General features: G+C 37.5%; 2 protein-coding genes across 2 annotated transcripts in view; both read right to left on the bottom strand.

Annotated features, from left to right (window-relative positions):
* The window catches only part of LOC113641923 (probable phospholipid-transporting ATPase IIA), a 37,341-nt gene extending 34,713 nt beyond the window's left edge, over positions 1 to 2,628 (bottom strand). Inside the window, exon 1 of the mRNA XM_027145117.2 lies at positions 2,303 to 2,628. Within this exon, the coding sequence (XP_027000918.1) occupies positions 2,303 to 2,379 (77 nt within the window). The 5' untranslated portion in view covers positions 2,380 to 2,628. The remainder of the gene's footprint in view (positions 1 to 2,302) is intronic.
* Positions 2,629 to 2,758: 130 nt separating this feature from the next.
* Positions 2,759 to 10,002, bottom strand: sall4 (spalt-like transcription factor 4). Its single transcript, XM_027144475.2, has 4 exons — positions 9,798 to 10,002; positions 5,390 to 7,867; positions 4,986 to 5,290; positions 2,759 to 4,859 (listed from the first exon to the last, which is right to left on the bottom strand). Exons 1-4 carry the CDS (start codon positions 9,865 to 9,867, stop codon positions 4,434 to 4,436), a joined length of 3,279 nt encoding a protein of 1,092 aa, XP_027000276.1. The 5' UTR covers positions 9,868 to 10,002; the 3' UTR covers positions 2,759 to 4,433.
* Between the last annotated feature and the right edge of the window lie 4,397 nt (positions 10,003 to 14,399).

Genomic DNA, 14,399 nt, shown 5'->3' with positions numbered 1-14,399 from the left:
AGTAGGTCATTTCATTATCATTCGACTTTTTCATTTCCTGTATAGATGATTTAAGCTTCTGACAAACATCAATTAATACATCGAATCTACAAGTTAACTGGCACCATTGAGGCACAGGAACCTCAGCAGGGAGATGATTTAATAACATGTTTTGGAATGGTTCCGACATTGCGACATGGACATTAGCTACCATTATGTCACCTTAAGTGAATTCTCCCTCCAAATAATTAGAGACTGCATGCTATGTAGAATGTTTAAACAACATAATAGCTAGAGTTACACAATATGTTGTACAACGTTTCAGTTTGCGACGTCAAAACACAAACTCTGTTTCTCACTATGTTTTAATTCCCGACCGTGCTCGATTAGACCTTGTTGAATCTCCAAGGTCACGCTTTTAAACCAGCTTCGAAACACTAAAGCAAGAACAGAGAGACTGCACGAGACTGGTATACAATTAAGAATGTTATGAACAATGCAAACTCAGAACCATAAGCAACAGCCTTGACAAAAAATGACTATCGATTAGGTGAAAGATATTTAAAAATTCACTCAAAGAGGACTAAGCTGAGGGTTTTCTAATAACAAAACACACGTGTTTTACTTCAAAACCCTTTCATTCACAACCATACACTGTGAATTCCACACCTAAGTCCTTCAGCCATTGTTATAGTGTAACATTTATCTACAAACCACCTCCCTTCTCAAATAAACTTCATCCTTAAGACACTCATGTTTGTCCCCGGGTTCTGTGTCAGCTCTTATTTAAATAAAAAGGACCTTCCAAATACGCAGCTTTTCTTTGTATGTGTCTGAATATAATATTGAGCAGAAGCAAATAATAAGTTAAGTGTTCTGGCCACTTAGTAAAACCTTCATGGAAATGAAGATGGCGATGAGAATTTGGCATAAAAAAAAATTCTTCCTTTTTTGCATTATGAAGTGCATTATTCTTTCAAATAATTTCCAATGCAAATAGAAAATGGTGGTGCATGACCAGAGATATGGCACGAGCTAATATTCCCTTTCTCTCCCGTATGAATGAACTTTGAGAGCTCTCGAGTTTTTTTTTTAAATAAAAAGTGTGTAAACAACATATACAGCTATTTGTTTGTAAGATATATTTTATTAGTCTGATTCATCCCTAGCGTCGCCACACGGCTGAACTGTGCTCGGACCTGAAATCCTTTTGTCTGCAAAGAAAATGCCAAGTTTTCTGGAAAAAAAGAAAAAGCTGACAAATACCAGCTTCTTCTCATTCATTCATTCATTCATTCATTCATTCCTTTCCAACACAAGTTCTCTATCCTAAACTGGGACATAGCGGCTCCAGGGCTTATATTAGGGACATTGAATGGAATTTCTCTTATGGAAAAGAAAGATTGGCAGATGAAAATGTAGTCTTATTATATTTATATATGATAAGAAGTTGACACAGTGACACAGCCCCTGGTTCGACCCTGAGATTGGGTTTTTGTTTGTCTGTCTGTCTCTCTGGCCATTTTGCATACAGTCTTTTTAATGTCTGTCTAGTTTTCCTTCAGGTTTTCTAGTTTCGTCCTACCTAGGTTGATCTATTTATGCTAAATTGTATGCATAATGCCCTGTGATGGACTGGTGTCTCAGTCAGGGTGTGTCCACACCTCAATCCCTGTGTTCCCAGTATACAGTCTCTAACTACTACAAGGGCTTACAGAAGATGATAGAATGGGACAATATACAGCTCAGTTCCATATTAGAGCATGGAATAATTAGTTAACATAGAATACCATGATAATTAAGAGGAAAATATTGAAATTATCTAGAGCAGTGATTTAAGCCCTTAGCTACGAATCTGCGAGCGCTAGAACAAAAGATATCAAAACATAAGAAGAACCGAATATGGTTTATTATGAGCCATACAAAGGTACAGCTTCGTACTCAGCCAGTCTCAATTTATTTGCCGAAATGTTAAGCTTTCTTTAAGATCTAAAAATAAATCCTCTCCGATTCTCACATTAGGTCGTGAAGACAACATGCACCTGCACGTCCTGACAAACCCGGAACAAGGATGTAGGTACATTCGAGCTCAAATAATTGACAATTAAAAACAATTTAAAAAAAAAGAATTAAATATTTACGCGGCTCATTTCGCGAATTTTAATATAAAAAAGCTGAAATGATAAACATATCCAGGCGTTTTTGTTTGTTTTTTATCCGCCCGGCTAGCAAACAAGCCGCTAAGCTAGCAGGCTAAAACTCAGCATCCATAACAAACAAACTCCCATTTTTAACTGATGCCGCTATTGAACGCTGCTCTTACCCGATTTTATGCTTGTTGTCGTGTCGTTTTTTGTGCCGTACAGGCTGCAAAGGAATATTATCCGTCATTCCGGCCATTACGGGCTGATGGCGGTTGTGAAATCAGCCCAGTTGTTTCTCCCAGCAGGGGCGGAAGCTAACAGCAGCTATAGCCGTCAGAGCCTTCGAGTCGAGTCGGATATTCAATAAAGCTTCTGACACATGAGCACGAACGGCACGAGATGATTGCTCGTACATCCACGATTATAACGACTGATATTCACTTCCCTTACATCCAGGCGATGGTTTCAGGAGTAGATTAACCAGTTGCATGGTTCTGATCTCTGGGAAGTTAAATTTAAAAAAAAAAAAAAACCCAAGGGATAAAATCACCTGTTCTCACATTCACACACTCCCAGTTTAAATAAACCTCTCTCTCATACACACACACGTCAGAGACCTGCTTTGAAAGATCCTGTTTTTTTTTTTTGTTTTTTTTTATTGTTTGTTTTATTTTTCAAAATATCAAGAAAGGATGGAGAGGGAGGGGAAAAAAAAAACCATTTACAAAAAAAAGGGCTCCACTGTAAACAAACCTAAAACAGACTCAGCATGTGAATACAAGACCCCTCTGACCAAGATCTGACAAAATCTTTTTTTCTCTTTTCCTTTTCAAATCACAAAAGGCACAACTTGGCATTGCATACAAAAGAAAATGTACAGGAGTCTTTTCTGAGGGCACCTTGTTCTAGTCTGAGCAAAAAGAGTTGTGCAAAGTGTCCAGTGATACATTCATTACTAGAAGGGGAGGAAAAAAAAAATATATGAAAGTCAGCAGGTTCTGGAAAGTCTGTAACCATTAACATCACCGACTCCAAGCACTTGACAGGAAAAAAAAAAAGATATATATTTTACACAGCTGTTCAAGTCAGTAGAGCAAGAATAAGAAAGGCATCTAATAATTGAGGTAGATGTTTGACCCAAGTTGATGTTTCCGATCCACATAATATTATACAAATCGTTCTGAAAGGGGGGGGGAAAGGGAAAGAAAGGTTGGGGGTCTCAAAGCAAATGACAAAAGCAGTTATTCAATTGTTTTCTGGTTCCCTTTGATACACCACAAAAGTAGCACATTTTGACCAGACATCTACAACAATGCAGCTTACATGGATAAAATTAAGATAACAGGAATCCCTGTGCAGAAAAAAAACATTTTTTGGACGAACTAAAAGTAACAAACAGCTCCCTGGTCAACAGATGTTCCAGTTAAAATCTACCAAATCTTGGCCACATGTAGAGAAATAAAGTGCAGGGATTTCAGCGTTGTACTGGCCCTTAAAAAAAAGAAAACCTTAAAGCTTTCAAATAAAGGATGGACAAAGGCCCAAATGCCACATTAAATGCTTATTGTGGATTTCTCAAACAATAGTCTAAAGCTACATGTAAAAATATAGTACACTTTGGACATAAACAAAAGATCTGCAAAGAACCTTCATTATAATCTTGGTGCTTTTTAAAACACGCACCACACAGAGGCACTTAAATTACGTTTTTGGTAGAGCAGATAGAAGCTACACTGCAATTCAATAGAATAAGTTAATATGAAATCTAGTTTCCAGTCACTTCAACAGGCAAGTCTGAAACGAACAGGAACTTCAGCAAACTGTTCTAGAACTATTCTACACTGCCTAAGATTAGATGTGAAATACGTTGCCCCAAGACGTTTCATCTCTGAGTACCAACAGGAACTGGGACTACAAGAATGACTTAAAATAAAATGGTGAGATTGTAGCCTACACCGATTTACTGTGAGTTCTGGTAAAACTGTAGTTCACATGGTAAATTCTCACTAGTAGTACAGTTCCGGAAGAAAGATATTTTCAAGTAAAACTTACATTCAATTTCTAGAAAACATTACTGACAAATACCCGCATATATTAGAGAAAAAGAAACAGTAATAACTACAGTAGTTACATCAGTTTTACAGTTCCAGATGAAGTCCACAAATCAGTGTTGCTCGTATTAGGACGTTTTATACAAGTTTACGAAAGCAACAATAACAAAAGCAACGCAAAAGAACCAAATTTGATTGTGCCGAAATGTTAGTAGAGGAGCAAAGCTTCAAAAATCACCGAGTGAAGCCCAGTGTGGTCTTAATTCACTTTGCCCTCCTCCATAAAATGTGGGAACTGTGATTTTACGACACTCTCCGAGCCATTCTTTTCCATTTCGGCAACTGTACCCGGAATGCCTGAATGTGAGTCCATCTTCATCAAGCCTCCTGTAGAGCCAACCAAAGGGCCTCCAGCAAGGCTTCCAGGAAGTGGGATTCCTCCATTTTGGATGACTGAAATTTCATTGGCTTTCATGGCCAGCCCATTTGAGAAAGCAGCAGCATACTGATTCCATACCGATGGGTCAAAGTTCATCGGTGAGGAGATCAAATCTTTCGGGGGCTGCAACAGCTCTGGCATCATCTTGGACTCAGCACCCATGGCCACCAATGCCATAGGGCTATCCAAAGACAAACGCTGACCACGCCTTGTTGAATTATTCCACATGTGAGTTCCAACATGGACCTGTGAAACAAGTTAAAAGGACATCAGAAAAACAATTCTCCAGTAGCAAGATGCTTCGTGAAAAACAACAAATTGATCATGTATGCCCATTAATATATCATATAGACTAATGCAGTTACAGGTTACCTTGAGGTTTCCTTTAGTTGTAAATGCTCTACCACAGATGGTACAAGCAAAGGGTTTCTCCCCAGTGTGTGTACGTTCATGGATCTGCAGGGCACTAGCTGAGGAAAAGACCTTGCCACATGCGTTACACAGGTGTTGCTTGGCAGAACGGCGAGGAGCACTTGAGCTGGGTGGCGGAGTGCCTGTCGCCTGGCATGGCTGTGACCCATGCCCATTATTGGCACCAACTGGGGTCTCAGGAGGAATTTGCATTTCCAACTTAACCAGGCTTGGAGGCACCCTCAGGAATGGCATATGACCTGCAGCTGTAAAGCATAGACTTATTTAACATAATTCCATATATAGTGATTTCATTTTAATAAAACTTAAAAATCTAAAATAAAAGTAACAGAACATCTACTTACAATATTCCCCATTGGAAAAGGACACACCCGGCTCTTCTTTAATGGCCTTTGTAGTGAAACTGGAAGTCAAATCCAGGGCTCCATTTGTTTCACCAAAATCTTGAGTTCCATCAGACTCTGCTCGGTCAGGTCCTCCGTTAAAATCATCTGGGTTTACAGATTCTGGAGATTTTGCCTGTCCATTCTCCAATTGTCCATCTACTGGAGATGAAGAGTGAAATGAACCAGAATCTGATACAACTGGACTGCGTCCATTCTTGTACTCCAGCTCTCCAACTGTAGACGGTGACTCTTTGGGCCCACAATCACTCTCAGAAGCAGTGCTACTCGGTCGCTGCAAGTTCAGAGCAGATGTGAGGCTTTTCATATGGTTTTCAAGGGCTGTAATGCCAGTGAACATGGCAGCCGAGCCACTGAACGGCTGATCCGCTTTGGCAGCATGTGCAGGATTAGGATCAGAGCTGTTTGGATTCTCTTGACTGTCAAAATCCACATCTTGTTCCTCCATGCTCTCCTCAAGCCCACTTCCGTCAATGTTCTTCTCGGTCAAACTGGAATCCATCGTTTCAGGGCCCTCATATTGGTTCTCGGGTAATGGAGTGTTGGGAATTTGCCCACCCATATGCATTCGAATATGCTGCTGTAGCACAACAGCATTTGTAAACTTTTTTTGGCAAATTGGGCAGGAGTGTTGCATTTTAAGCGGAGTGTTAGACCTGTGGACACCATAGTGGGCCTTAAGATTGCCCTTAGTAGAAAAGGCCCTGCCACATATCTTGCACTTGTAGGGTCGCTCACCTGTGTGGGTACGGTAATGCATCTTAAGGGAACTTTGACAGCTCAGGACTCTGTGGCAGATCAGGCATTCATTGGGGTCATTGGTCCTCTTTTCCAGGCCATCCACCATTTGCTGAAGCTTAGCTGTGCCTGACCCATTCTCACCAAGCCCACCGTTACCATCTATTTGATGCAGGCTACCTAGTGGATCTGAGGTTTCTTTGTTCTGGTCCAGTCCTACCTCATTATTGAACATGCCTGATGAAATGGATGCTCCATCACTGCCAGACGAGGAAGGTCTGTGTGTGTACAGGTCCCCAGTCACTGGGGCATCAAAAGAAGGCTTGAATCCCTGGAGAGCCGTTGAATGGACACCTGTGGATGGGAGCCCAAGCACTGGTTTACTGTCTACAAAATTGGACTCCTCAATGGGCACAGACATGCCATAGGGAATGCCATTGTTTGTAGGAATGTTATCTAGGTGCTCTGGTACAGGATGTGGATTCATTTTAATGTGTGGGTACTTTTCTTTGTGCCTCTGGAAATGCACTTTAAGGTTTCCTTTAGTTGTGAAACGGTTTCCACAAATGTTACATTTAAATGGTCTTTCACCAGTGTGTGAGCGTAAATGAATCTGCAAGGCGCTGTCATTGCCAAAGGTCTTTCCGCAAAACTTGCATTTATGCTTGTACATCTGCTCACTGCTACCATTCTTTAACTCGGCTATGCCATGTATCTTGTTTTTACCTTTTTTAGAGGGGTCCAAGTTTGCAGAAATGCTGGTGAATGGGCTCTGGAATGCCATAACTGCTGGGGATTGAGGAAGTAAAGCAGGAAGTCTGTTTGCTAGATCTGGGAGCCCTTTGCTTGTATCGGTCTTTATGGGTATGGAACCAACACTTCCAGCATGTGTTGTGGGAATGCCATTAGACTGGTTTAATTTACCTTGTTTTAGAGCTTCCAAAGACAAACTTTGGGTGCCTGTTCGTTTTCCGATTAGAGCTGCGGCGGCTGAAAGTTGTTGGGAAAGATGTGCACCAAGTGCCTTCAGTGGATCTACTGCGGCTCCCATTGCAGACTGGATGCTCTGTGGCGTCATCATGGCCACCTGGATCCGAATTTGCTCAGTCAGTTGAATCTGCTGCAGTTGCTGTTGCTGAAGACTAACCAGTTGCTCCAGGATCATGGGTATTGTGTGAAGGGCATCTTGAGATGAGGGTGAGGGAGTCTTCTGAGTAGATGAACTAGATGAATGCTGTGTTACAGCAACTCTGGTGGCAGGCATGGCTTCAAGAGTAACGTTAGAGTCTTGCAATTTGGAAGCAGTTATGTAGCCAATGTCATGGCTGCTGGACAGGTCATCCTGGGATTGTTTCGAGTCACCGTCGCCGTTTAGGTTCAATGCATCCTCAGTTGTGTCAGTTGAGTCAATGCTGTGCTTCGACTGAGAATGACTGCTAGACCGCCCATCACTGTGGTCACTTTGGAATTCAGGAGAGCGTTGTGAGAACTCGAGCGGTAGTTCACCCCCCTCCCCGTCCTTCATAATGACAACCTGTTGACTCTTAGTGCAGTTTCTCTCATGTTCAAGAAACTCCATTTCATCAAAGAACTCGGCACAGCATTTTTCACAAACTCTCGTTTCCTCCATTCGACGCCTCTTGATTTCATTCCCATCCTCTGCACGGACATCTTGAACCCCTGCAAAAATAAACAAACAGCATCCAAAAAAAAAAAATAAATAGAGAGTGAGTTGAATTGATGTGGATATGGTCGAAAATTTAAAACAAAACAAAACAAAAAAAAAAGTACCACAGAGCAAGATGCATGAACATACATTTTAATAATAATAATAATAATAATAATAATCATCATCTTGTACAACATTTTACATGACTGACAAAATGGGTGTTTACATAATACTTTGATCATACTGAGAGGCTTGGCTGATAACTGTTTAGATTGGACATTATGCTAGGTCTATAAACAAATGTGATCCTTTATAATGATCAAGCTTAAGTTATTATATTTTGAAAAACCCATTCATGATACCTCACCTCACATTTACTCAACAAGCCCTAAACATTGCCTTTTTCAAAGAAGAAAAAAAAAAGATTTTTCTCTGAGCCAGTTTTTCCATAATCAAACTAAAATGAAAATGTCTAGCCTTTCAGCATTTTTCAGCCACTTCATTGTCCAATTTTCCATTTAAAAAAAAAAAAAAAAGGTACATTAGCATTCCAGCCACGAAACTGAGAAAGGCTCATTAATTGCTCACTAGGCATACGTTTTTTTTGTGTTTTTTTTTAAATTGTTCATAAAAACCAGATACCACACAAGTGTTACATGAGCAGTGGGAAATAAGATGAAATAGCTGAATTTTATCTAAACAATCTTAACTTCTATGCATTAAAACAAAAGCTACAAAACTGAACAAGTTTGGACCACTTTATGGGCTGTATGCAATACACAAGATAATGTTGTACAAAATAGGTGTGTTGACTAGTCTTGGTCATTCATTTAATTAACAGAGCTCAAATTTAATAAACAATTCATCGGGTTAAGATAAATCAGATAAGGACCAAATCGCCACAAGGGGGCGCGGTGACCAAAAAAGGCAAAATGAGCTCTTTTAGGTCACATTTACGCAAATGACATACAAGTCTTACGATGTTTTTTTTTTTTTTGTGGCGATTAAAAATTAACTTTGGGTTATAATAGTTAAATGCAAACTAACCCTTAAGATTACGGGTTTTTTGTAGTTTTGTTGTGGTAATTATGAGCCAGTAATCAAATAGGCATGTAAAGGGGTCAAACCTGACCAGAGATGCATGCAGTGGTGCTACAGTTTACATATGTGAACAGCCATTGACCCCCCACCTCCACAAATACTCTTCCCCATCCCCCAATCTCCATATGAAGCTTAAAGAAACTCATGCATTTTAACTGAGGTGGGGGGTTTATTGCTTTTGTGGCGTTTGTTCCTGGAATCAAGTTTCATGCAGAAACCTGTTGATCGCCTTTGTTTTGATCATCGCCTGTTTATCCAGACTTGTATCACAAAAAACAAAAACAAAACAATTTTTTTTTTTTTAAATAACCCCAGGAGAATTGATTAGGTTAAAAACTGTGGTCCCATTGACCACATGAGCATCAGCGCACCTTCTGGGATAAAAGTTAAGGGAATGGGTTTCATTCACAGGAGCTGAGGGGGAAAAATTGCTACTGATTGACGCCAAAAAGGATTATTTTTCAAAACAATTGCTATTTTTTTTAAATTATACAAACTGCACGTATATATAGAGAAGAATATCATAGATAGAATATCATATACATATATATAAATAAACACACACACACACACACACACACACACACACACACACACACACACAGCCCATTTGAACAGTAAATCAAAGCGTCATCCAACAACGTGAATTTATTTTGAAATAAAAAATTAAAATCATAAAAATAATGAATATTTTTTTAGAATCAAACAATAAAATAAATTAATTCCTAAAAAAAAAAAAAAAAAGCTTTAGAACTTTTTTAAAAGCGGGCTACAAGTGCGGCTTAAATCTGATTAAATATACCATAAATAATCAGATTTATAAAGTGAATATTTTCTTACCGCTTTGTGTTGAATTGCTGGGTTCTTCTGAGTTGATGTGCTGCGGTTTGGACTGCTTGCGTCGAGACATGGCAAGCTGCTACACCACCATCTGGGGCAAAGAGTAACACGCTTTACTCCTTCGCTTTAGTAAATTCTCCAGGTCGGCCGAAATTAGCCCTTCAAGTAGAAATGCGCATGTCAAAGTAATTATTATTATCAATAATGCATTGCGATTTATCATGGTGCCCTGACAGCTGATTGGCTCCAGTCCAAGTGCTTGCACATTATTCAAATAGACTTCATTGATGAGGAAAGCAGAGAGCGATAAGGAGGCGGGAGTAGAAGCTCGGGATAGCCAATCAGCGTGCGGGGGGCGTGGTCAGAGGGCGGACGGATAAAGGTGCAGGCGTGGATCAGAAATCAGAAAGAGATCAGTGTTACTTTAGAATTATTAAGATGGTACTTTTAAACTCATGATTTAGCTTCAGAATAAACACGAGTGATTCTAATACATCCAGATAAAATGAGTGAAATGATAAAGTAAATAAAAATATATTGAATTAAAGTAATAATGTTATGAAGGATGGAAATTAATTAAATAACCATTAAACAGCCTGGAGCTTAGTGTACATTTTATTATTCTAAAACTTCTTGACGTTTTGAAAGATTAAACAGTATTTACTCATCTTCAACTTAATCATTCACTCCTTTTTTAAGTTTTGGATCCCATCAGATTTAGACTGCACACACACATCTCTCTCTCTCTCTCTCTCTCTCTCTCTCTCTCTCTCTCTCTCTCTCTCTATCTCTCTCTCTCTCTCTATCTCTCTCTATATATATCTAAATATATATATATATATATATATATGTATATATATATATAATATATATAATAGAATAATATATAATTATATAATATCATTCTTTTATATATAATATATAATTATATAATTATATATATATATATATATATTATTATAAATTTTTTTTTGAAAATCTGATCTGAAACTACACACAAATGTGTTTTTTTACACAACCAAGTCAAATAAACATTAGTTGACTCCATGTTTGTATATTCAATTAGAAGAAAACACATTTTATTAAAAAATAACGATGATAAAAAAAAAGTCACCAGTTTGTTTTTACAACCTCAGGTTCAAGTCAAATCTTTTTTTGTGCGTCATCATCCTTCCATTTAAATATGAAAATCAAAGTTAAAGCTGTTGTCATCATTGCAAACCTGTAAAAACCGGTGATCCTGGATTCAAGGTGTTTTTTTTTTGTGTGTGACTAATATCTCATATTGAATTATATATATATATATATATATATATATATATATATATATATATATATATATATATATATATATGAATTATATATAGGAAAACTATAACCTACAGATAACACGAAGACATGTGAAAGTATATTTTTGAAGATTAAAAAGACAACGTTATATATACATATAATAGCTATCATACACCGCTTATAGTGTAAAATAGTTAAAATAATCTAAGAGTGATGCATTGATCATCACAGTATCCTTATCACATGACCCAACAAGATCAAATATGGAGGTTGATGTTTAGTTCATAGTACTCTATATCAAACACAAAGGCGACGCTGGACTTTGGCCAAAGTCTTCAAGACTATATAAGGTCTAGGTATATATAGTTTTTTTGTTATATATGTTTGTTTGTTTGTTTGTTTTTATTTAATGAAAAAATTGTAACTAAGTATTATATTTATGTCTATCAAAACCAGTCTAAGTAGAGAAATTTAGATGGCTCTCAATCTATCACCAGTATGTCTTTTCAAAATGGACAGGGATTTTTAATCCTCGAACCCCCGCTCACGTTTGCATAATGCAAGAGAGAGAGAGTGGTAAGTGCTCAAGGGAGTGAGAAGGAATTTACTGCCTTCCTCAATAGATGGCCCAGCCATTACCAATACATCTCTCTCTCTGTCAATTGTTTATGTCTTACACTATCACAAAGTAGATTGATGGCTCTAAAGCCTATTGAGATAGGAAGTAGGAATGAACCATTTCACCAGCCTGCATCTGGCAAAAATAAATCTGATATGAGGATGTGATATAGATCACACTTTGTGTGTTAAAAGGAATCAGTGCATGTATTTGTTAGGGTATGATTTGGTTTTGAAATGAAATCACAAATAGTGTAAGAGTAAATGTTCTAAATATCATTTTTCTATCTTATATCTCTGTCAGTGGCTTATGTTTGTTAATTTCATATATAAGTGCATATAGTTATATACAGTAAGTTAATAAAAAATAGTGCATAATAATTGATATTCTAAACCTCCCAATAACTCTTCTTATCTTATGTTTTTAATTTTTTTACATAACCGTGTTTATTATCTTTTGTTTGTGCCATCTAGCAGGGGCCAAATTAAAGAAACAGGTCCATAGAGGCTCATACATCTCTATGGAGTAACATAAATGGCACAAAAATCACCACCACCTGTAAACCACAAGCAAGAATATTGTTTGTACATGTATATGTGTGACCTTTGGCTGTCAATATTAAAGACATCAAGAATTTAATTATTTGGAATCCTGATATATTGATTGTATTCATTAATAATATATGGCTTGTCTATTTCTATTTGAAGGACGGATAGACTGGGCTGATAAGATTTACTGAAGTTATTACTATTCCATATAACACAAACTCCAATGGATTATTCACATTATTATGTAATATTTTTATACATTCCCTCTGCAATATTTCTAAGTATTTAATCAACATATAAGGTATTTTTTAAAAAAGGCAACCTATATCCCATTCTGACTGTTTCTTCAGATATAACATTGAAAAAAATGTGAGTCATTAAAATACCATGGCACAGAAGGACATCGCTTATGAAACATATAAAAACAAACATCCATCATGTCCAGACTAAAGTGACCAAAGGTAGGAAAAAGAAGGAGCGCAGTCTAGACAGTTTATGGCCGTCAATTACAACCTGTGCCTTGATTGCGCTCAAGCTAAACAATTCTCACAGTTGGAGTAATAAACTCAAAGTATGGGCGAAAAGAGGTTTCATCTTCTTACTCGTCCTCTTTCAGAATGGACAGATGCTTTCTTTCACATTTTTTTGTTCCAGAGAGGAGTGGTTTTAAAGCTAGAAGATCTCATTAGCTCTGTCTGTTCTCACAAGCTCAAGAAACATGCTTTTAAAAAACAACATAAAAAAAGGTGTCTAAACCGTTATGTCTAATTACATGACTGTTAGATTAGTTGTATATATATATAGATAGATAGATAGATAGATAGATAGATAGATAGATAGATAGATAGATAGATAGATAGATAGATAGATAGATAGATAGATAGATAGATAGATAGATAAATAAATAACTGCTCAACATTTTGTACCTTTAGACAAATCTGTTCGGAAATGATTATTTCAGGTACAAGAGGTTATGTAATGAAAACACTCCAAAGTGCCACAGTATTGCAAAGTGTCACACAATACGTTTCTCGGTGAAATAATCAGAGTCCAAAATAATGATTTGATGTGTATTAAAAAAGGGCCAAAAAAATATCAATTCCATGTTCAGTTTCATTCTGGTGACCTACAGACCGAGCTGATATTAAGACCTTCTGTTATGTAAATTCACACAAATACTTAATCCTGTTTTTTGATATGATTTATTTCTTCATTGTTTAAGTGAAGCGCTTAGATAAACATGTTTTACCCTCATTTCAGGAACAAGTCAGAGGTTTTTAGATTTGTCTAATTAAACTACGAAAGGCATTTTTTTTTTCTCTCAGATGGCCTTGCCTTTTCTTTTTTCTTTTTCTTTTACCAGGGTCCTAAAAGGTTATGACTAATAGCAACTGGACAATAACGGTGCGACACTTGGAGTGCTCTTGTAAATTGAACATGTGTTCCTGGAGTCGGTGTAAAACATGAAAGGCGAAGAGCAATCCAAAGGCCGCTGGGATTTTTCACATCAACATGTCAGCCTGGATTCTTTTAGCGTTCTGGCATAGTTTCCACTTTCTCACATTGTATTCGACAATGAGAAATGTCACTTTACACTTCTACTTTGCTACCACACACACACACACACACACACACACACACACACACACACACACACACACACACACACACACACACACACACACACACACACACACACATATATATATATATAATGAAAGCTTAAAATTGAGCCAAAGATCAAGACAAATTTTATTTGACTTTTAATCATAACAAATTCAAGGGTAACGATGGTTGATCCAGAGTGCATTACATCTCAAATAATGTTGAATTAAAGAACATTATAAGACGAGGTTCAAAATATGTTTTTAAGAGACACTTTCAAATGGCTAAAAATGAAGATGTGAAAGGAGAAACTGTTCCAAAGTCTAGAATCAACCACAGAAAAGGCTTGATCACTCTCTGTCTTATGACAATGGGGTAAGTAGAAGGAGTTGGTTACAAGATCTTAGCATTCTGGTAGGAGAAGGTCCATAATGTATTGTGGCACAAGATCTGTTATTAAAATACAGAACAGCCAGAGCATTCATTCATTCATTCATTCATTCATTTTCTACCGCTTATCCGAACTTCTCGAGTCACGGG

The sequence above is a fragment of the Tachysurus fulvidraco genome, chromosome 23 (genome assembly GCF_022655615.1).
Source record: "Tachysurus fulvidraco isolate hzauxx_2018 chromosome 23, HZAU_PFXX_2.0, whole genome shotgun sequence".
In the NCBI taxonomy this organism is placed as follows: Eukaryota; Metazoa; Chordata; class Actinopteri; order Siluriformes; family Bagridae; genus Tachysurus; species Tachysurus fulvidraco.
The sequence above is the reverse complement of the archived record's forward strand: the minus strand, read 5'-3'. Positions and strand labels throughout refer to the sequence as shown.